Source organism: Acomys russatus, chromosome 29 (genome assembly GCF_903995435.1).
Source record: "Acomys russatus chromosome 29, mAcoRus1.1, whole genome shotgun sequence".
NCBI classification, from domain to species: domain Eukaryota; kingdom Metazoa; phylum Chordata; class Mammalia; order Rodentia; family Muridae; genus Acomys; species Acomys russatus.
The window spans coordinates 5,559,076-5,582,108 of record NC_067165.1 but is presented as its reverse complement, the minus strand read 5'-3'; the positions used below and the strand labels follow the sequence as shown (position 1 = coordinate 5,582,108).

The window sequence follows — 23,033 nt, the reverse complement described above, 5'->3', positions numbered from 1 at the left end:
CTTCCCAAACTCCTCCAAGGGATCAGGCCTTGGGCCCTGGCTGCTTAGAAGAACACTGAGGATGCTCCAGGCTGTGCAGACTTAGGTACCACGGGCTGGAGAAGGAGACAGTTCCTTGCCTTGGCCCTGGGGATTGCCCAGTGGAAGGGCCTGGGTCTATATCCCACTTCAACGGGCAAACTGAGAGGGAAAGGAACCAGACGAAAGTGACCAAGCTCCATGCACAGCCAGCTGCCAGTTTCTTCGGCCTCCTCACAGGGCTTGATCCACTCCTGGGTAGGTGCCTAGTTCATTGTTGCACTGACCAGTATCTCAACTACATAGGCCAGATCAAATGACTCAGACTTGTCGCCTGCATTTTACAGGCGAGCAACTTGAAGCCAAGCAGGGGAGGTGCTTTGCACAGTCTCCTAGGGCACAGGTAGAACCAGCCATTCTGGCTGTGGGATGGAGCAGGGTGGAGCAGGGCAGCCTGTTATGAGCCTACACCTCAGGCATGGTAAGTTTCAGGGGGCAACGGTGAAGGATCTGCTCCATTCCATGCTGCCTGAACGTGCCAAGCCCATCCCACAGGGAGGAAGGAGCACATATCCTGAGTAGTGATGCTGAGCCTTGCCTGGAGCCGGTGCCTGTGGTACTGCCTGGACAGAGGGCAGGGCGGGACAGACATAGTGTGACAGAGGGAGGACTGCTGGGCACTTGGCCTGCGATGGGTGCTGAGGACACGACTGAGTCACATGTCTGCCACAGCCCTTAGAAGGAGCTCACAGCCACCCAACAGGACCAAGGTCAGAGGGGTCAAGTTCCAAGCACAGCCACAGATGAGGAGGTGCAGCTGCAGTTTCCGAGGCAGGCAGGGATGCACCGAGGTGGCTGCGGAGCCTCGGCAGAAATGAACAGAATCTGGACGCAGAACAGGTTGTAGAAGCCATTCTAAAACTGCTGTGTGGGCAACAGACACAGGACAGGGGGCAATATGGACAGCTGGTGGAGAGCTGACGTGTACAGGGACTGGGGGCTTCAGCACCTTTGTCACTTTTCCAGGCATTAATTTCATACTAATTAGCCTAAATGACATGACAATGAAGGGAATGGTCACCTTACTAGGCTCCCAGGACACAACTGTCCCAGACCAAACAATAGTGTTTAAAGTTGATAACACAAAACACACATCACATACATATACTAACGCGTACTGTTATTCTAACATAGATATAACCAATATATTAAAAGTCAAGGACTTTTAGTTGTCTTTTTGGTGCAGGGCCTATGGAACCCTGGCTACCCCAAAACTCAGACTCCCCCGCCTCTGCCTCCCAAGGACTGGATAAAGACACAGACGGACACATCTGTCTTCAAATCAGATAATTTCGAAATTACGTATTATCACGTAATTCCACATACTGTTTTAATGACCTCAACCACTGCTACACCATACAGTCCATGATGTTTATGGTTGGGCGACGACCACATCAACTCTAGGACACGTCTATGGCTGCCCCGTGTTCTCACTCAAATTTGTACTGTTCCTAGTCCAAGGCGGAGCTCTGCCACATCCATCTGTCACCCCACACTCAGGGTGGTTTTGCTTTCAGCTCTGTGGTCAGGCGTGTCCACCCATGTGAACTGCCGGGTCACACAGTCCCTGTCGCTGCGCTCTCCAGCAGTGCCGGCTGCTCTCCTCAGCAGCTGCACCATTCGGCATTACCACCAGCAGTGGAGGAGGGCTTCTTTCTCCATCACAGACTCAACAGTAGTCACTGCCTGTGCCTTTTTTTTTTTTTTTTTAATTGGTGTTTTGTCTGTATATCTATGTGAGGGTGTTGGATCCTGGACAGTTGTGAGGCGCCATGTGGGTGCTGGGAACTGAACCTGGGTCCCTTGGAAGAGCAGTTGGTGCTCCTAACCACCGAGCCACCTCTCCCAGACCCCACTGCCCATGCTTTTGTTTGCAGCCATCCTCCTGCTGTGAAGAGGTACCTGGTTGTTTTAACCTGCATTTCCTAACAGCTTCTTCCTGTGTGTTTACGGCCTAGTTGTACAATTCTGGAGAAGCATCTATTCACATATTTGTCACATGTTTTTGAAATTGGGTTGTCTTTTTATTACTGATTCGTCAGAGCTCTTTACATTATTTGGGGCTTAATTCTGTTTAACCCTCTCCTTGTCCCCTCTCTTGAGATGACTCCATTGTTGGCCAGATGGGCCTTGAACTCCTGGGCTCAAATGATTGTCCTACTGCAGCCTCCAAAGCAGCCACATCTACAGGCACTAATGTGCACCTGGCTTAAAATGGGGGAGGGGGGATTTAATTTTATGTGTATGTGTGTGTGTGCACAAGTTTGTGTGCACACGTGTGGAGAGGTGAGTGTGTACAGGCTACAGGTCGGTGTTACGCGTCTCCTCTATTGCTCTTTACCTTACTTTCTGAAGCAGGGTCTCTACCTGAGCCTTGTCTCGTCAGCTAGACTGTGACCTGTGACCTCTGGGTTCTTCCTGCTTCCAGCTCCCCAAATGCTGGCAGTACAGGCACAGCATGCGTCCAGCTTTTAAAAAGCAAACAAGACAGGCCCTTGAGTTCTGGGAGGTTGAATGAGGATGCATGCGTGCACAGCAAGCACATCTCCCAGTTCTTGAGCCCATTTCTGTGCACTGGAGCAAGGAGGAAGGCCACCTCATCTGCTTGCCCGTGGGTGCCGCTATCCCAGCTCGGCCTCTTTAATCTATACTGGTTAACACAGGAACACCATTACTTAACCAAAAATGACAGGACTAGCCAACAGTAGTAGCCAGGTTGGTTAAAGAAATGTCTTGTATGAGGAAGCCGTGTATTTTCACTAACGCTTCTGTCCTGACGTGTGCACCCTTCCTTCTACCTTGGCTCCCCTCCCCAGACTGAGTTGTCTGAAAGCACTGGGGCATTCTTTATAAGGCCATGCCTGCCTGCCACGTCCAGCATCTGCAAACACCAGCACGCACAGGATACACACGCCCTGTGAAGAAATGGTACTCAAGCTCAGAGGACACTTGGGACTTGTGAGGTCCAAGCTGAAGTCCAAGGAAGTTAAGTTTTGAGAAAGAAATGGGGAAAGTCCTATTTAACTTGGCTGCCCTTGACCATGATATTTTCCGGGTTCTCCTGAAGCCTCATTTCTAAAGCTCTGCGTCATTCTTTCGGTGGTGTGAGGTTTAGCACAACCATCTGGGTGAGCCCACACTCTGTTTTCATTCCAATTCCTTTTCCTGCCCTTTCCTCAGAGATTTCCAGAGTAGATGTGGATATCCGTCTTGTCTCACATCATTGCTTTTGCTGTGTCTTGAGACCTTGTTCTCACTGTATAGCCTTGGCTGACCTCAAACTTGCAACTAAGTAGGCTGGCCTAGGACATATGGCAACCCTCTCGCCTCTCTGCCTCCTGAGGACTAGGATTATGGGTGTGGACCGCCATGCCAGCTTGTCTCATACTTAAAAACTGTAAGTTACGGAACTGGAGTTGCAGACAGTTGTGAGCTGCCATGTGGGTACTAAGAATTGAACCCGGGTTCTCAGGAAGAGCAGTCAGTGCTCTTAACCACTGAGCCATCTCTCCAGACACCCCCCCTCTATGACTGTCAGCTTACAGGTACATATCTGAGGCATTCTGGTTCTATGAAGTAAACTTTGCATGAAGTTTTTCTGCGAAGTGACAAGTGACCTAAACTTTCCCCATGAAGGCTGTTCTCACAGAAAGGCAACTGTGGCCTTTGTGGAAATGGTGGTCCATGGGTGTGAGATGCTTTCAGATGAAGTTGCCAAGAGAGATATTAAAACTGTTGAGCATGCAGATCAAGGAGCAAGCTGGAGCTCACATTTGATAAGAGAACAGCTCCGCTCTCTGCGATTTCATTAAAAGCTTCACGGAAATCAGGGTAGCGTAGAATTCCAGTTCTTTTTTTTTTTTTTTTTTTTTTTTTTTTTTTTTTTGGTTTTTCGAGACAGGGTGTCTCTGTGTAGCCTTGACCATCCTGGACTCACTTTGTAGACCAGGCTGGCCTCGAACTCACAGTGATCCGCCTGCCTCTGCCTCCCGAGTGCTGAGATTAAAGGTGTGCGCCACCACGCCCGGCTGAATTCCAATTCTTAAATCAAAGGACCTAGCAGGAGAGTGGTCCTCCCCCCCACCCCCCAGCCCTTGGGTGGTGCCAGAGTTTCCTGCCTTCGAGGCATGTGCTCTAACCCTGGGCTGCACCCTCAGTGTGCAGTCTTGTGTTACAACACTGTGAGGTGCCATTGGCATACTGTGGTGAGCACAGCTGAGCCCAGGGGGCCAAGGCATCTGTTATCAACATCCCCTCTTTGGTTCACACAGAGGACTTTCCGCTGCAAACACTGGATCCGGAGCACAACAGCCTTAGATCCAGAGCAACCAGGGAACGGGGTGACGGCAGTGCTGACTGCAGACGGTGACTGAGCAGGGGCTGGGGTTGGGGTTTGGGGTGTTACTGAGTTTTGGATGGACACCAGTGTCAGTTTGTTTAAAAGATGCACTTGAGCGAGTGTGTGCTCCCCCACCCAGGTACCCGTCTACACAGCCTGGAATGTTCTTGACTGTCCTTTTCCCATTGTGTGCCTTTCCCCTTGTCAGAAAAAGAAGAGTCACTCAGCTATCTGGGTGGCGCTGGAGCTGGCACTGTTACAGTTCGTAGTTTCATGACCTCAACTCTTAAACACACTGTCACAGTGTTCATAAAGTTAAGTGAAAGCCCAGTGGCATCGTGATGCAAACGTGAAAAGAGACTGCAGCAGCAGGCAGAGGCCTGTGTACCCACCAGCATCCACAGCCTGGGAAAATACAATGGTGACCGTAGGTGACAGATGCCCTGTGCCACGTCCACCTGACTTAACAGAGTGCTCTCCGGCGAGTCCAGTGGGCCTCTGTGGGTTTGGCATTCTTTCCATCCAACCTTCTATACCAAAGGCTACAGAATAGGACTTTATGCCTTCAGGTATCTCAGGATACAGAGCATTCAATGGTAAAATCTGGATCAATGACAGCCCTAGTGAGGGGGACAGCAAGGCTAGCAGGAGGGTGGGAGGGCTGTATAAGAGAAGAGTTTCCTGTGTTTATCCAACACGTGGCCCTGCAAAGGAGGCTACTGAGGAGATTACATCAAATGTGTGCTGCCATCGGCACAGGTCAGCCCGAGTGTGGGGACCGAATACCTGGGGGGGTGGGGGCAATGGACGGACGAACTCTTGTATTATCTCAGGAACTGGGCCTACCAAACCAGAGGCCCAGAGCACTCCAGGCCCAAAGCTGGACCAGCTCATCTCCTGGGCTCATCTCCTGCAGAGGGAAGATCACTGGGGGACTCAGATGAGAAGAAGGTCAAAGGAGAAGTAAAACAGCTGCCATATTGGCGCTGGCACAGGTCAGGCCGGCAGGTCTCCGAAGGCACACCTCGGGCTTCCTCTTAGCAACACAATGCCCAGGAAGTAGGAAGGATGGGCAAGAACGACTCCCTAAGGTGGCACAGCCAGTCAGAAGAGTGGGGACTGAGCCAGAAAGGGCCCCCCGCAGCCTGGGGCTTTCCCTTGCCAGCGTCTCAACACCTGACCAGAGGGTGAGCGCTGCCCCTCCTGCCTCCACTAGCAATAAGACGGGCGCTGACTTGCCCCAAGAGTTAATCACTTTTCTGATGGGTTATTTTATTCATCTTTGGTAACAAATGGCTAAAATCAATTACGCTTGCTTTCCCCTCAGCTGATGAAGTTAATTATGATTTGTTATGGTATCTGGTATGTAAATGAGCAGAAAGCAGACTCACGTTGGACCGGCTGCCTCCCGGCGGCACAGGATTAATCATTGTGTAGATGTTGTCACTGGAGTTTGTTGAATCTGTAGAATAGTGGAAACCATATAGTTCAGGTGATTAATTCATTTCTTAATTAAAACAAACTCGTGGCACTTGAACTCGTTCTTTTGTATTTTATCACCTAAAATTTCTTCTAAGTATCACCATCTTCTGGCTAATTTGTATTTAATGAAGATTCACAAAGTTTTTAATCACAAAAATTCAACTGTAAAAACCATTCAACCACAAACCAAGAATTTCAGGGTATCTGGGCAGTAGGGTGGGCACAGCACAAGGACTTCAGATCCCTTCCCCGGGCTCAGCAAGGACACAAGGGCACAACCTGTGTTTCCTCTCAGCCCCACCCAGGGAAGGAAAATGCAGGAACTTACCCAGAACCACTCTGCTAGGCTGAGGGGTAGGAGGTGGGGATGAGGACGGGGACGGGCACGCATTAACATACGGAGTGGGTTAACGTGACCCAGTCTGAATGTAGGTCATGCCGCTCATCAATGCTGCAGAGCGGGAGCAGGAGCGGGAGCCAGTTGCGGCTGCAGCCAGCTCCACCCCTGCAGCTGAGCAGATTTCCTTTATGGGGAGCTGGCAGGGGAGGCTCCAGCCACTCCCCACCTCGCCAGGAAAGTCTCCTTAGGAAACCAGCTGAGAGTATTCAGTCAGGAGCAGAAATTCTCCCTCTATTTTGGGCTGGGTAGGGGCCGTATGCTGCACTCCTTCCGGCTGACTGCAATGCTATTCTTAGCCGGCAGACAGATAATTGTGACACTGTGTATATGAGCGTGTGTGCACCTGCCCTCGTGTGCACGCATGCCTTCTCCAGATAAAAAGAAACAAGAGAAGGAGATCTCTTACATTACACCGAGAACCAGAAGCCCAGAGAGCCGGGACCTCAGCATGAGTGTGTGCGTGTGTGCCTGAAAATCCTGGTCCCCAGAGACCCTTTTTGAGTCACCTAGGGCAATGAGACCTTATTGTTTCAGACCTCAGCTCAGCTCAGCCTTGTTCTTTTCAAAGCAGTGTACAAGACATACGGATCACATGACTGATACCACACAACGAATGGGCTGTTGGTTGCAAGGGCTCACAGCCCTTAAACCTCCAGGTACCAGTGCCTGGTAGAGGACCCATTGCTCAGGGTTTAGCAGTGACAGAGAGGCCAAGATCTGCAACACAGCCCCCAGGACCACACAGCTCCCCACTCCCACTGGACATTTTTTTCCCTTTCCCCTCAAGCTCTCTTACCCGCAGGACTGGGCATGATGGGGGTTCCCGGAGGCCCGCCACCGCCAGGAGGTCCCTGATGAGATAAAAGCTGTCATCAGTGATCTGTGCCGACAAGAGGCCTGGGGAGGCCTCTCTGCTATCCTCCAGTGCCCAGAACAGCCTGGCATCTGGTACTGCCTCTCCTGCACTCAAGAGTTGGGGCACACAGGCCCGAAGGAAGCTGAACTAAGGTATCATTGGTGGGTGTGGCACATCTGCTCACACCCACTTAATGCACACCAACCAGTAAAAGCCAGAGGCATTAAGTGGGAATATACGATTTGCTGGGTAGCCGGCCACTCAGGAGGAGTCCTCTCCTGGGTCAAGGTTTGGAGAAGTCTGGGCTATCCCAGGCTGGTACAGATAACTTAAACACAGATAGCCAAAGCCCTAGCAATTTGGACTCTGGGCTCATCTGTGCCCTCACAAGGACCACATCAGAGCCTGAGTGCCCAGCGCTGGTCATATGTACTGGACAGCCACAACCCATAGCTGCACTTACCACATAGGTACCGGGTGATGAGGAGGAGTACGGGATCTGGAAAGAAGATTTAGGAGTCATGTATTGGAGCTGCCTTCCCTGACAGAGAAGTATTGTGTGTGCCCTTTCACTTCCAAACCCACTTTGGGGTACATTCACTCTTATGAGAGGCTTGGGGACCCAGTGAATTAGTAATCTGGCCAGTTTCTTGAGGAAGAGGCCTGAGACATGAGTGAAGCCACAATGCAGGGGTCCTGGGGACTGGGTTTCTCTCCCCAGCCTTTGGCAGAACCTGAGAGTAGGGTCTCCAGAGGCCTCCCATTTGGGGGGGAGGGTAGAAGAGAGCAACGCCCAGCCACACACCCACTTGCATCTTCTTCTTCCCAGCTCACCAATCACTGCCTTCAACACTAGAAACCAAAACCATAATACACCTGGAACCAGGGCTCTTGGCTGGTTCCCATGAGCCCCTGCAGAGGAGCCCAGCACACTGCCCATGGCCTCCGCCCACACAGGCCTCCTTCAGGTGGAATGCTACCGTAATTCTTCCTCCTGACACCTCTTCCCGGTGACAGAAGTTACCCAGAGCCTAGAACCTCTTTCATAGAGAATGGCGCCCCACCAGACCTGGATACTCACTGAGTTAGCACTGTTAGGATTGGGCCAGGGTCTGCCAGCTCCTGGGCCCCTGAGGGAAGGAGAGATGGAGACAATGAAGGTGGGGCCACAAACGCTGTGGAGTGGAGCCAGCAGGGGCAGAGGAATAGGCTGGCAGCAGGACAGGAAGGCCTAGAGGTCACCTGACTCTGGGGTAGTAATGGCCAGTTCCATGGAAGGAGACTTATGTACTCCTTCAAATTATATGTACAATTTGTAAAATATATGGTATTTAAAAAAATTTTTTTAATGTAAACGTCTTTCTGCTTTTCCCTAGGAAGATAGGCCAGAGATTCTCATGTAAGTACTAGAGATCAGGGCTCATCTGCACAGGGATAAAATCTTGGATCAGCCACTGAAGTTGTGCAAGCCTAAGGAAGTCACTCTACTTCTCTGGGCCTCAGTGACCTCATCACAGACAGGGAGTAACCACCCCTTGTAGGAGGAGCCTGAAGATCAGAAGTGTGCCCAACGCTGCGCCTGGCACACACACTGTATAAGGCGGAGCTCTCACCCTAGCGATGAGGAAACTGTGGTCCAGAGAGGCACCAGTGACTTATGAGTCTTCAGGGGTTCCAACAGTGGGTGGGGAGGCCACAGGCTCTGAGGCACTGGCCAGGGCCTATTTGCCTTACATGTTAATCCCAGGCATGGCGGGGCCGAGGGAGTTGGGTGGTGGTCTCATGCCGCTGCCGTAATTCTGCAACGATAACCAAGGGTCAGTCTATGAGAAGGAGAAGGGGAACCGGGGAGGGGAGACAAACACAGAATATAAGTGAGAGGGTTAGTCTGTGAAGACAACCTGATGAGAAAAAAAAAAATCATACATTCTTTCAGAAAGGATGGGGACCAAGTGACAGGGACCACAATGACGACAAGCCAGCACAGAGGGACAGTCACAACAGTCAATGTGCTTTTAGGGCCTTCATGATGACATCCCCTAAAATGTGTCTATTTAGCAAGCTGCCGTGGGTCCTTTCCCACAGCCCTCAGCAGTTAGAAGAAAGGCCGGCTCTGCTACCAGGTCCAACGCTGACTGGTGAAAGGGGTCACATAAGACTCTGAGGGGAGGAGAGAGCAGAGGAAACCAGCCCACCATGCCACCGACCTCAGAATGCCCAACAGTCTCCCCACCAGCACACAGCCATCCCTATCCCCTACAGTGGGACTCTGAGGGTCAGGACAGCAGGACACTGCCTTCACGGTACACCCACAACTCTACAACCCGGGGTGCCCGTGACTGACAGACAGTCAGGGAAGAGAACAAACTGCACCAGCTGTGAGCCTAGGCGCTGCCCTTGTCGGGCATCTGAGAGAAGCAGGCTGGTGGAACGCTGACGGCCTGATGGCAGCTCGGCCTCAGTGTGAGCAGCCTCTGCAGTGCACACACTGCTTCACTGCATCTGCTCTGTCTGTCCTTGTAACAGCACTCCAAAGCTGGTCCCGCTTTACAAAAGACAAGACTGAAGGGCTAAGAGGGAACCGCTGGCCAAAATTGGCTCGCAAATGAATGTCAGAGCAGGGTTCCACCCAGAAGCCTTGGCTCTTTCCCAAAACCTCTGGCAGGAAGGAGGTGAAAACCAGGCGACAGTGCTGGGTCAGACAAGCATGGAGCTAACACTGGACTAGAAACAGGTGTCTTCACAAAAGAACTACCTCCCAAAAGCTCACTACTACCAAGGGGACCCCGATTCTGCAAGTCACCCATGGAGGCCTTGGGTCTAGAAGACTGCCTAGACACAGTACAGGCAGTGACATCCAGCCGGCTGGCAAAGAGTGAGGTCTCCAGGGAGGCTAGGCTGCAGGCAGCTCACACAGAGGCTGCAGAACAGCCAGCCTCAGCTTTGTCCACTTGCTGTTGACTCCGGCAACTACGTAAACGACAGTTCTCACTGTGGAGGACACAGCCCCGCCACATTTTATGTGTGCCACATTTAACAGTCACAGCAACTCCCTCAGTGATTATAAATTAGGCGGGGTGTTAGTTAAGCTGGGACAGGGGCCTGTTGGCAGGCTCTGCCTGCAGGGTCACAAGCCTGTTTTGTCTATAAAACAGGGACAAGGACCCACGCTGACTGTGGAGTGTCAGTTGTGAGGTACCCTTATTGTTGAGGGGTGCATGGTGGCTAGAGATGACAGCACAAAGTGTGGGTCAAAAGAGGGCCGGCCATCTAGACTTGCAGCATGCTGCCCTGATGGGAGACACAGACAGAGGATCCCAGTCCTACCAAGCTAGCATCTTGCACAGGCCCATGACAAGTGTCCCTTGTATACATGCACGGCCCAAAGGGTCACTCCACACACCTCCCACTTCATGGATGACAACCTGGAGGCCCATAGCTGTCTAGTAAGCAAGGCAGGAACGGGAGCTGAGCTGAAACAAGGTTTAGGGATCAAGTTTTCCGACTGGAAGCACCAGCTTTCCAAACGGAGCTGGAAGATCAGTACTCAGGTTCTGGAGCTGCTGGAGGTGACCCTTCACCCTCACCAGCACTGCTCTGTGGTGATGGGAGGACATGACCACAAGGTCTCCCTAACTTACTCCTGCCTAGTGAAGAGGCGGCTGCGGCTGCTCCACAGCTCTAAGCCTAAGGTGGCATGACTGGAGCCTGCAGGAAAGGGGGCTCTGGCATTCTGGGCCAGCGGGGAATGACAGAACGGCTAAGCGTACAGCCATTGGTTGGTGCCCTCTGGTCCCCAAAGGTCTTGAACCTGCTTTACCCAATGTGTCCAAGAGGCCAAAAGATTTCGCTTTATCTAAGGATTCACTTTCCAGAACTTGGACAACAGGGCACTCGCTACCTCACGCTAGCAAACACCAAGAGCTGTCTCTTTCCCATTGGTCATTCTGCACATTGAGGCCACCTTAGGCCCTGGAGGCAAAGGACAGGGTGAGGCCTGACTGCTCACTCCTCTGGGCTGAAACAGGATAAGGGGCCAAAACCTGGAAAGCTCGTCTACCTATAAAGTAGACACCAGACTATACTGTTTCCTCACCTGCTTCTAGAAAGCACTTGAGGCGGGGGGGGGGGGGGGGGGGGGGGGGGGGGGACACGACACACACGACACGGCAGTCATTGGCCGAACTGCCACCTCTAGCCTAGTCTCAGCACAGCCCAACTCATACAGTGGTGCTCAACTGTGCTGCCTGAAGGGCTGGCTGCCCCTCCTAAGGGCCTCGGCCAGAAGGCAGAGTGCAGGTCATGCAGAAAGGAAGTGGGAATGTCCATAGCCACTCACTCTCTTGCCCTGCCTCACAGGGTTCCATCTCCTGGGAGGGCCATTTTGCCAACAGTCAGAAGAGACCAGTGTCTCTCAGTACCAATTTCAAGACCCTCTTGTCCATTCCTGGGCCTGGCCATTAGCTTCAGCAGTCAGGGAATAAGAAGTGTCGCTGGGGAGTAAGAGGGTCTGTCCTCTCCAGTGCGAAGCCCTGAGAGCTGTGGGGCTTTGGAGGAGAAAGGTTGCTGTAGGCTAATGTGTGGTTCCTAATTCGTGGACCTTCTGGTTGGATTAGGAGGTGTGGCCTTGTCGGAGCAGGCACACCTTGTTGAGAATGTGCACCACGGGGGTGGGCTTGGAGGTATCAAAGCCCAGCAGGCTCAGTCTCTCTGCCTGCAGCTTGCAGATCAGATTTAAGCACTCAGCTACTGCTCCACCGCCATGTTTGCCTGCCCACTTGCCAGGCTCCCCACCAGGACGACCATGAGCTAAGCCTCTGAAGCTATAAGCAAGCCCCCAGCTAAACACCTTCCACTGTGCCTTTGCCTTGGTCATGGTGTTTCTTTCCAGCAATAGAACAGGAGCTAAGACAGGGCCCACAGCCTACCTGCTGCATCCTAGATGACCCTGATGTCCACTCCCTGACTGCCTCTGACCCAGTACTGAATTAACCCTAGGCCTTCTGGCCTCAGATAAGTTGGTATGGGGATTCTAGGCTGTTCACGAGAGGTTTGGTTTTGGAATCTAATATTATACCCTACCCAGCATGTTCTAGGGAATATGGTCAAAGTACCTTAGCCGCTCCACGCACCCAACTGACTTGGTAAGGAAAGAGGCCGGGGGATCTTGGATGTTGGGAACCTGCTAGACTGTTATGGTGAGACACCCTGGAGCCAGGAGAAAGGCCGAAACTTCTGGGGTATTCTGTGCTCACCCTGATAACATTTTCGACTGCTTGATTCTCATTCCTTCTCGAGTTCTGTTTTTGTTGTTTTAAGACAGGTTCTCATAAGGCCCAGGCTGGTCTGAAACTCACTGTAAACCTTGAGCTCTGACTTTCCTCCTAAATGCTAGGATCACATCTGGGCTCCACACATGGCAGGTACTCAGCCAGCTGAGCTTGCGTCTCCAGCCCCTGTAGGTCTTTTTTTTTTTTTTTTTCAGTTTTGCTTCTTGTGATGCTGGGGATAGAACCAAGGTCTACACGCATGGTGACAGCCATGCCACCACCCTCACCCAACCTTACTATTAGGCCTGAGAAACTGTTAATGACCTTGCCAGGAAAAGAAAATAAGCATGGTCAAAGCTAAGCAGGTGAAGTCCTGAACACTGGTTTTAAGTTCTGTTTTTATTTGGGTTCCCCTGCTGACCTGGAGCTTGCTACGTAGTCAGACAGGGTCTCACTATGTAGTAGCTAGCTGGCTGGCCAGGAACTCACAGAGCTCCATCTGCCTCAGCCTCCCCTCCTAGGATTAAAGGTGTGAGCTACCACACCCAGCAGTATTAAGTTCTTAGTGTCAGAAAATATAAACATTTCTTTTTGGGGCAACCAAGGCCCAGGGATCACACGGAGCACTGAGTACGTTCAGCACCCTACGAGGTGGACACTGTGTAGTCATCTTAGAGCTGTGGCTGTTGAGCCTTTAGAGGCCCCACAGGGAAAGGAAGCTCTCTCTTAGCATCACTCAGATTCCATAGCACACTGAAGAAAAGCCAACACCTCCAACAACTCCTCACCAGTAGTGAATACCACACGGCTCTGGCCAAGGGCACAGGGACCCACTTTTGACTCTGTAGAGAGGATGCTGTGCCCTCTGCCTTGTCCAGCGGTGGTCTTGTGGTCAGCTCAAGATGACAGGAAGGGGGACAACATGAACTGTAGGGGACTCATGGAAGATTGCTGTGGCCCTTCTTCCCTTTAGGACTTGGGGTAGGACTGCCCTAAAAATCTTTCAACACCACTGAAAAGGCAGCAGGTTGGTTTGCTGTGGGATTCTGGGAAGGAACGGAGGGTTCAGAGTCTGTAGGTTTCCCTACAAAAGCCAGAACTTTGGGCAAGCAGACCCACCTCAACCCTAGAGGAACTGGAAACCCAAGGGGGGGGGACCCAAAGAACCTCAGTCACTTGTAACAAAGAGAGGGAGGGACAATGTAAGACTTGCGAGGAGGAGCAGGGCCTGGGGGTGTGGCTGGCCCCACTGCCCAAGGACGAAGATAGAGACTCTCATTTGTTAGGTGACAAGGTGCCTACTGGGGTCCAGAGAAGTCAAAGTGACCCATCCGAGGACATCATCACCACTCATGAGGTAGTCCTGGAACACCCTTAAGTCTGTTCCACTCGGGGTGGGAAGTGGCTTTGGATTCCTGCAGATCCCCCCCACCCCGCCCACATCACAGCTTGTGACACCCTGGGAGAGTCTGCTACCCAGATGGCTTCCTAGCCACGCCCTGTGCCCAGGTTCTCAGGGGCTTTATACCCACCCAGCATCCCACAGAGAGGGGAGCCAGAAATGTGGGAGACTGACAAACTATGGAAGAAGGAGAGAAGGCGGGTGCACACAGATGGCGGGGGGGGGGGGTGGGGGACACAGATGGACAAACAGGTAGCTGGTTACCTGTGGGCCAGGCCCCATGGGCCCCATGCCTCGGGGGGGGTTCATTCTCTGCATCGATCCTCCCATGTTGGGGTGACCTATGTGAGAAAATGGATGAGCCATGAGTTGTTAGGAGTAGAGCGAAGAGGAGCCGCCCCCCTGCCCCCGCCATGCCTCAGGCTGCCCCGCCCTGACTGCCCTCTCTACCTTGTTGTCGCGTGGGGTCCATGGAATTGGGCAGCAATGGCTGTGTCCCAGGAACTCCTCCTGGAGGCTGGAAGAGATGTGAGACACAGCCTGAGTCACTGCTTACAGAGCTGGGGGAGGGGGCAAGGACACATCTGCCTGCCCCACCCTGCTCCTCCACCCTGGCCACATGGGGCTGCTCATGGCATCCTGAGACTATCCTTGCAAGCTGGCTAGGGTCCCCCAGCTCTGGAAAGCAGGGCAGACAGTCCCTGCAAGCGTTAGTCAAAACTGTAGCAATCAGGTGGGAGCAGATTAGGGGGGGGGGGGTTGGTCTCTCCATCTGAACCCACATACCTGTAGTTCGGAACACGAACCCCAGGGGCTGCAGTTTAAACCAGCCCTACCTTCTCTTTGCTTCAGAGATGTCACTCATTTTAAGTACACCTCCAGGTAACAAGAACTCGGGGGGGAGGGGGGACTGGTTAGGAGCTACTGCCACAGGGAGGTTCACTTTTCAAAAGGTGAACCAGGTAAAGGGGCCTTCGAGATTCAGGTGGGGTTAACTAGGGTCCAGAGCTCGAGGAGCTTGGGCCTGAGTCAGCGGAGCCACCCAGGCCTCACAGCCTCTATCTGCTCCCACCCTAGGGCAGCAAGGCAGCTTCCGGTAGAGGAACAGGGTGATTAAGGATGGCCGGTTCTTTAAGCAGTTGGTGCCAGCACGACACCTGTCAAAAAGAGATAGAATGCTATCTAAACCAAAAACAGACTAAAAAGTAATTTACTTGGGATGAAGTTACTCTAGCAGTAATTTGAAAAACAAGAGAGCAGCAGAGGCTGGGCCAAGTGTCCTGTGGGACTGCTAGGCCAAAGGGGACCTATTGACTGCAGGAAGAAAAGCCTTGGTGGCAGAGGGCCACAGCTCCTGGTTGAAGGTGCCAATGCTTGTGAAGGCTGGGGGCCCATGACAGGGTTCCCACACTCAACTGCTGTTGGAGGGCAACTGAGCAGAACTGTTGGCCTCTGGCTGGCAGGGAATGCTGCCAGGCATGCTCAACATGAGGTGAGAGTTGAAGGGACAGACCCTCACTGCTTCCTCAGCTTCCAAACAGAAGTGGGAGGCTAGGACGCGAGGAGGCTTTATGAGGGCCACCCACTCCTCCTGCCAGGCTGAATGAATCGCAGGTTCACAGGGCACTGCTGTTTCTGACTGCCTGGGGACCTGGTGAGGCTGGGTCCCTGTACCTCAAATTTAGCCATCCTGCCCTCTCATAGTCTCCTCTTTCTCCTCAAGGTCCTAGACTATGAGTCACCTAGGCTGGCGGTGTTTAATGGAGATCGGGGATTTGGGACCTTCTAGATGCCCTGTATAGTATGGCCCACCTGACTATAACAATAGCTGCTTTTTGTACAACACTCTTCTCCAAGCTTATAAACCTGCTTCATGTCAGGGGGTTTTAGCTGGGAGTGCAGGTTAAGGGGCCTGGGAATTACTAACTTCAGTGAGGCATCTGAGATGGGGAGACAGGCACCTGGGAGGGAGACTGTGTGGCTGATGGCTAAGGAGAGCAGGTCTCACTTTAGAAGGCTGATATGATTGATGCCTTCGTAACTGACACGGAACCCTAGCCTTGTAGATGCGGGCCATAATCTCACTGTGTGTATCCTCCAGAGGTTCACAGGGGACAGGAATGCCCCTGGAGCCCAACTTGTTCTCTCTGCCCTCCCCTGCAAAAGGGTCTCTCTGTGTAGCCTTGGCTGTCCTGGACTCGCTTTGTAAACCAGGCTGGCCTCGAACTCATAGCCATCCACCTGCCTCTGCCTCCCTGAGTGGCGGAATTCAAGTCTGTTCTTCTAAAGCCCTAGCCTTGGAAAAGTCACTCCTCAATCCGTCCTTCTGCTCCCTTACCCACAACTTACCCAAGAAGCCCTTGTTGCGCAAAAAACAAAACAAAACGAAAGCCTTGGGTTTCTCAATTCCCTTTCTCTAAATTTGCTCCCCCGTCACCCCCCACCTGCCCCTTATGTTGGAGAAAACAGGAAACAAAGGACTTTGGCAGAGGAAACTAGCAAGGTAGAAATGTGCTGGGTAATTTCACACTGAAGAGCTTCTTCTACAGTTCCCACATCATTGTCACTTGGGCTTTCTTGCAGTGCCTCAGACTGAACTCCTGGCAGTGTCGTCAGAGACTTTTTGGGAAGACTTTTTGCTAAGTCATTGGAAGAATTCTGGCTAAAGAATATTTTGGCACCAGGAGAAATCTCCCTGATGCCTACATCAGACCTCATCTGCCTGTCCGTCCTCAGTAGAGACTGTCTGCTCTTCTTCAGCAGTTCACCCTGACGGGCTGGACCACGGAAGACCAAATGAACACCCATTTCACCAGCCTGCCACCCCTGATGGGCCAGAGGAAGGTACCGGACCCTGGGCTGAAAAGCTTTCTTCATAAGCAGGGTACTTTTCTAATTATATGAACAAGTCCTGCCTTGTTCAGGGAAGTGGGCAGACTGCTGAAAACCTCATAAATACCCTGTCCCTCTGTAGCCAGGATCCTGATCCAAGCATTCCTACAAGACATCTTCCCCCTAACAGCAGGATCATATTTACCAGCCTTGGCAATTCTCAAAAGCTTCCAGGAAAAAAAAAATGTACACTGTCAATTGACTTCATTAAGGAGGAAGACCCTCTTCCAAGAAGAGGCTAGAAGGGAGGGTCAGGGTTGTTACCACTTTCTCCAGAAGAGCTGGGTCCCTGCAACTCCACCAGCTGCTGCTATCTGAATACAGGCTATCCAAGGCACCTTGTGACAGGCAGGTTAAATCCTGGCTCCGAGCAGATGCTTGGGCAAGCCTTCCCCGACCTTGAAACCTATTGTTCCACCCCTTAGCCTTGTGCCTTTCCTTTGACTGGAGTCCAGGTCTACCTAGGCCTAAGGATAGCTGAGAGGGAAGAGGAAAACAAGAGGAGGTTACTGTACCTGGTTTCCCATTCTGATCGGGGGCCTGGGGCCGCCTGCGTATCGCGGTGACATAAAAGGCTGTAATTACAGGGAATTAGTTGAGTGACAGCCTGAACCACTGTATGGTGACAAACACAAATGCTTTGCACTCTGCAAAGTCCAGTTTATGACAACTAGTGATCTTCTAAGCTCTCTCTAGTCCGGTAGCCTCTTCCTTCCAGGCAAAACTTCCCTCGGGCAGAGGAGCAAAGATCCACCACACAGGTCTCCCAGCCTGCACTGGCTTGCAGGAATCTACTTTGGGTGGAGGGGCAGCAGCTGGGACTTCACACAGGACGCAGAATAGCTAAATCAATTGCAGGGCAAAGGAGGCCGCCTCTGCTCTCCACAAGGGCAAAGAAAACAACAACAACAACAACAACAACAACAAAAAAAAAAAAAAAAAAGGAGCAAGACATCGTATCTTCAGGTCTGCAGACAGAGCAGGACACACATACACAGGCACGCACGCGAGCACACACACAGAAACCATTGACGGGGAGGAGTGGGAAGGGAGCAAGGACTTATGGGAAAACATGATGAAAAACAAAACAAAACAAAACAGTGAGGGGCAGCGGGCTCCCTAACTTAATGCAGGGAAATGGGCAACAAAGCTTTCTCAGCAGCGAGAGTGCACAAAGAAAAGGCCAGGGATGCAGCCTTGGTTACAAATGGTTAACCAAACTCAAAATCAAACAAAAGTGAGAGAGGAAAAAACAAAAAACGTAAAGGCCACTGACAAGGTCACAGAAATATTTTTGTTTCTTTTCTCTTGGTTTTGTATCCAAACTGGGTGGGATGTGCAACAAATGAAGACTGTATTTAGAAAAATATATTTTTTAAATTAAACTTGTCAATTATGACTGGAAGGTAATGCTGGAGCACATCTTGGTTTTTGTTTTTCCTCTGCGGCTCTCTCCTTCCTCCGGCCCCGCGCCCCCGGCCAGCGGCCGGCGAGCCACAGTGCGTTTACCTGACTGTGGGGTCCCATCATGCCGCTGGGATTGTGAGGTGGAGGCTGTGCGTGCGGCGAGGGCTGTGACCCCGGAGGACCCTGTGAGGCCAGACAGTAGAGGCAGGTTATAGATCACAGCACATGGAGAAGCGCAGAAGAAGCTTAAAAGAACAAAAATTAAACCAAAACGCAGAGTGGCGGCGGGCGTGCGGGTGGTGGGCTGTGGCTGGCAGGAGGTGGTGGAGCGCTGCTGGGGTCCTGGTTCGATGGCGGACAACGGCGGGCAGGCGGGAAGGAAGGAGGCTGACCAGTACATTCACAGGGGATTTGGAAAAACAAAAAAATAAAATAAAATAAAACAAAGCACCTTCATCAAAGCACGCAGGAGCGAGGGTCAGACACAGGCTACTACTGAAAAGAGTTAGCCATGTCAAACGCGCTACTTGACTCAGACAACGGTACGGGTGGGGACCCTGGGCCCAGGTGCAATGCCTGTCAAGTACCACTTTTCAGAGGACGCAGGTGGTGTCCCTGCCCACAAGGGGCTCACAGTCTCAGACAGAGAACAGATAATTTGGGACAGTATTCATCAAGGGTCTCCTGGTGGAAGTGGGACAGAGGGAACGGTGGATAAACACGGACAGAGGCAGAGCAGCAGGCGGAGCTAGGTTCTAAACCAACGGGCAATACAGAGTCACCGAGCACCCACCCGGTGCCAGGGTTCTGTGGCTCATGAATTCACCTACAGTTCAAAACAGCTCTGTATGGTGGTGTCCCTCCTTTCAACCTTCGCCCTCTCAAGAGATGAAGAGACCAGGCCACTGCCACACAAGCCCTAAGTGGCAGAGACAGGCTGAGGGTCAATTGGCACTGGCATGGAGGTTATCATTTCTTTGGTGGTTCAGTGGGTGGAGGGGCCACTTTCCACGCCAGGTGATGCTGAGCCCAGTGCAGTTCCAAGCTGACCCAAAGCTCGACTCGCTACCAAACGTATGAGGAGATGAATTCACTTAACCCATAGAGTTGGTCAAGCTACAGGTTGTAACCTATCAGTAGGTGCTGAAATCAATGTAGTAAGTGCAAACACTAATTTTTTTTAAAAACAAATGAACCAACAAAAAGAAAGAGAGAGAGAGAGAGAGAGAGAGAGAGAGAGAGAGAGAGAGAGAGAGAATACCAGAGAGCCATGTGTGTCATAAGTGTCATAAGGAGAGTATCTCTTTAGAACTTCTAGTGTGTATGAGAAAGTATGTGCGCATGTGCATGTGTTTGTACACACACATGCACATATGCAAATTAGGAGACAATGCATAGATGTTTCCTGTTGTAGGTCACAGAGACTTACTTGGCCTTTGAAGCCCCTTCTGATCCAACAGGCCACTGGGACCTGGACTCAGGCTAGGGCATGAATCACACCCCCCAATGCACCCTTCTTCACCACAAGTTGTCCCTTCATATGTACAGGAAAACTCCAGACATCCATGAGGGATAAGGAAAGCAAGTTAGTGATAGTGTCCTTTCCCAAAGCCAGGCAGCCACACTGCTCGCTGAGGGGCCCCTGCAGATGCGGAACTGGGGAGGAGTGGGGGTGAGGGTGAGGTAGACAACAAAGATGTGTGCAAGCAAGGAGACAAGGACTCTCCAGCAGCGGAGGGCGCCATCGCGGACAGACCCAGAGCTTCTTGGCTAAGTCAGGGGCTGTTCACTTCCGGAAAGCTTGGAGGAGCAGATGTTCCCCTACCTGCCATGCTACTAATTTCAACAAGTGTGTGTCTTTCTAGCGGCTGCCAGCAACGGCATGGTTTGTTACCATGAGCAATTTTCTTAATTAACAGACATTAATTAGCCATTTAGCAATTTTGCAAGCATTTGTTTAGCGGCTTTCCTAAACATGAATACCACTGTGATAATGGCACTGATTAGAGGGTCCCCTAATTAACAGTACAGGGAAGGAAAATTGAAATCACATAAATTAAAAAGGGAGGGGAAGTTAATGAAGGCGGGACATATTTGCACCTGCAAGTCTTTTGTACCACAAAACTTGGGTGTAATGTAAACAAAACAAGATAATTTGAAGCCAACCCCCCCCAAAAAAAAAGAAAATGAAAAAGAACGTGGGAAGAGAGCTCAAGGGTTAGGTCCAGCTGCTGAGATGGGGCAAGGCCTGTCTGCCGGCCCCCCAGCTCCTGGCAACAGGGAATGCCCCCCCTCCAACAATCCTGTCTCCCTCCCTGGTCACACAAACGTGTTTGCAGAGCAAGCAGAAGACTGTTTTGGGCAAGCGCCTCACACCTGTGGGCCTCACTGGGCAGGAGTGGCCCCTGGTGGCCACCTCACTTGCTGAACAGAGAAAACAACTTGAAGCCCCACCAGGTGCTCACCTCTGGGCCTCAAGTGATGGCTAACAAGTGAGGTTCAGTGTCTAAAGCGTGGCTAGTGACAGCAGGCTAGATCCTCACAAGAGGAGATAGCAAGTTAGTCACCAAGACTGAAACACCACAGAACAAAGCTATTGGTGAGGCCCTGAGGGCATGTGGGGGCAGAGAGGGACCGGACAGCTGAACCTGGGGAGACTGTGTTCACAGCAGCTCCCTGACTCCTTGCAAAGGTGAGGCAGAGAATCCTGGCCCAGGCCCAGAGAGATAGCCCAGAGGGGAAACCCTATGGCAACCTCAATCCAGATGACAAGAAAGTCATCTCCCTGAGGGCACACACAGCCTCTTGTATGCCAGCCACTGCCCTGCCTCTGTCTGTAAGTTCCAGGCACTGCCCCTGGCCTTTCTGAAAGTTCACTCATGTCTCTGCACCCCTACCATCTGTCCTCAGCTTGGAGAATCTTTTACTATGCTGTGTGTCTGTGCTGTGTCCTTCAGATGGTCTGAGGCATCCCCCTCAAAGGAACCCCACGTAGCTTGCCACATCCTCAGGAACAAAACACAGCGTTATGTTCAGAGAACTCTACGTTGCTGTGAAGAAAATGCACTGCTGCTTCCATGAAGAGGTGATGGCTCTCCTGCCATTTCATTAAACCACTAACACGTGGCCTCATCTTCCTGGCCAGCCAGTGTGTTCACAGAGAGCTGCCGGCTGGTTTACCTGATGGTAAAGCACTACACAGAAGTAGAACAAGACAAACAAGCAAAGCCCTTGCTGGCATTTTCTGACCCATGCTGAGGTGGGAGAAGGAGGGTGTCCCTGCGATCAGTTTCCCCAGGCAGGACAAGTTCTCCATGGGCCTTCCTGGAGTTAGCTGCTGTAAGCTTTTTGAAGAACCTAAAATGGCTAGAAATGTGTCTAGAAGTCCAGCTAGCCACAGCCCATCCCCTCAGTGGTGGGGAAGGTGGGAGTCGGGGGGGGGGGGGCGGTCCCCTAGCATAGATCTGCTCAACACTATGGTGGATGAGGATGGCTGAGCTGGGCTTCTTTATAGGTGGCCCTATGCTAACAGATTGCCATCTCTTTCCTACTGCCCTTCATCTCTAAGAGAAGAGGAGTCCAGGCTGGGGTTGCAGCTTGCCCCAGACTACTGGGAACTAGCTATTTGCTGAGCTAAGCTTCCTAACTCGGTAGCAGCTCTCTGTGGCACACTATGTCCCAATCTACAGCAATTTTTAAAGTAACAAGGCTTGGGAAAACACACAACAAAACTGGGCTCAAACTCTAGCTAGCTCTGTCACTGGCTGCTCCTGTCCTCTCACTGACAAGCAAAACCAATTCTAGGAACCCAGGGGCGAGTGGGCCTTTGCCTGCTCCCGGCTCACTTAATCCTATGCTCTGCCACATAAGGACCACCAGCCATGCTGCTTTATAGCTAAGGAGCAAAGCTGAGAAAGGGGAGTGTGCTAGCCAGCAACTGTAGTTACTAAGTGGGGGAGGCAGGATATCTGGGGAGCCCACCATCCTGCAAGCCCCCAAGCCTGTCTGTGTGCAGGAGACCTCCTGGGCCAGTTGGGAAAAGGAGATCCGAATGACAAAAAGGCCAAGCGCTGGCAAGCCCACCTAAGGCTCTAGGAGGGATACCTAGCTCCCTCTTGATGCCCAGAGAGGTAAACCGAGGCCCAGAGTGGCTACAGGACGCAGGTCCACTCTATGAGCCCCAGGATCTGGAATGGGAGCTACAGTCCAGTCCTGCAGCAGAACAGACTTATTTCTACTCCCTTCACTGTCTGTGTCAGGTGAGAGGGCACCTGAGGCGAGGAGGAGCCAAAACAAAGGGCAATTCCTGCTCTCAAATCTTAGAGAAGGTAGAAAATATACCCATGGCCTATGCGGCCTTCACACTGCCTGACCCTGTTAATGGATTTGCCCTTCCCTCACAGCTGGCTCTAGATCGCTGCTTTCAGATACCTGAACCCCCTCACATCCTTTCCATTCTTTTTTTTCCCCCTGTAATTTCAGCATTGAATAGTGTTACATCCAGCAGGTTGTGAGAGCCACTTAGACAAGGCCTGGGAGGCTCTGTTGCGGGTGTGATCGAGGCAAGTGTTTGGCCATTTCACAGAACCTTACAGTAGGGAGGCTGGCGGTTTAGTGAAAAGGCCTCTGTGGGCATCAGTAAGGCAGGGAGCGGCACTCCTACAGCTTGAAGATCGGAGCTTTTTTGCAGAAAAGCACCTCACAGCTACCCGCAGGAGCCCTCCTGCCACAATCTGGCTAAGCCCTGTACTGAGGCTTTTGAGCGATGCCTCAGGGAATGATGGGAAAATCCCTAACATCCCTGAACCTCAGGCCTCCCTAAGAGAAACAGAACCATCTATACAGACACTGCAGAAAGTGTTGCCCAGCTCACAATGGGCCCCTAAGACATCTGGCAGGGAAAATGG

General features: G+C 51.9%; 1 protein-coding gene across 4 annotated transcripts in view; it reads right to left on the bottom strand.

Moving 5' to 3' along the window:
- Positions 1–23,033, bottom strand: part of Ssbp3 (single stranded DNA binding protein 3) — a 141,138-nt gene that overhangs the window by 2,034 nt on the left and 116,071 nt on the right. The window contains exons 6-14 of one of the 4 annotated variants that reach the window (XM_051171999.1): positions 18,229–18,309; positions 17,235–17,294; positions 14,278–14,344; positions 14,092–14,168; positions 8,890–8,978; positions 8,237–8,285; positions 7,619–7,654; positions 7,096–7,150; positions 5,809–5,879 (exon numbers count right to left, since the gene is read on the bottom strand). In XM_051171999.1, the coding sequence (XP_051027956.1) occupies positions 5,809–5,879; positions 7,096–7,150; positions 7,619–7,654; positions 8,237–8,285; positions 8,890–8,978; positions 14,092–14,168; positions 14,278–14,344; positions 17,235–17,294; positions 18,229–18,309 (585 nt within the window). The remainder of the gene's footprint in view (positions 1–5,808; positions 5,880–7,095; positions 7,151–7,618; positions 7,655–8,236; positions 8,286–8,889; positions 8,979–14,091; positions 14,169–14,277; positions 14,345–17,234; positions 17,295–18,228; positions 18,310–23,033) is intronic. The other 3 variants (XM_051172000.1, XM_051172001.1, XM_051172002.1) reach the window with 3 other exon arrangements.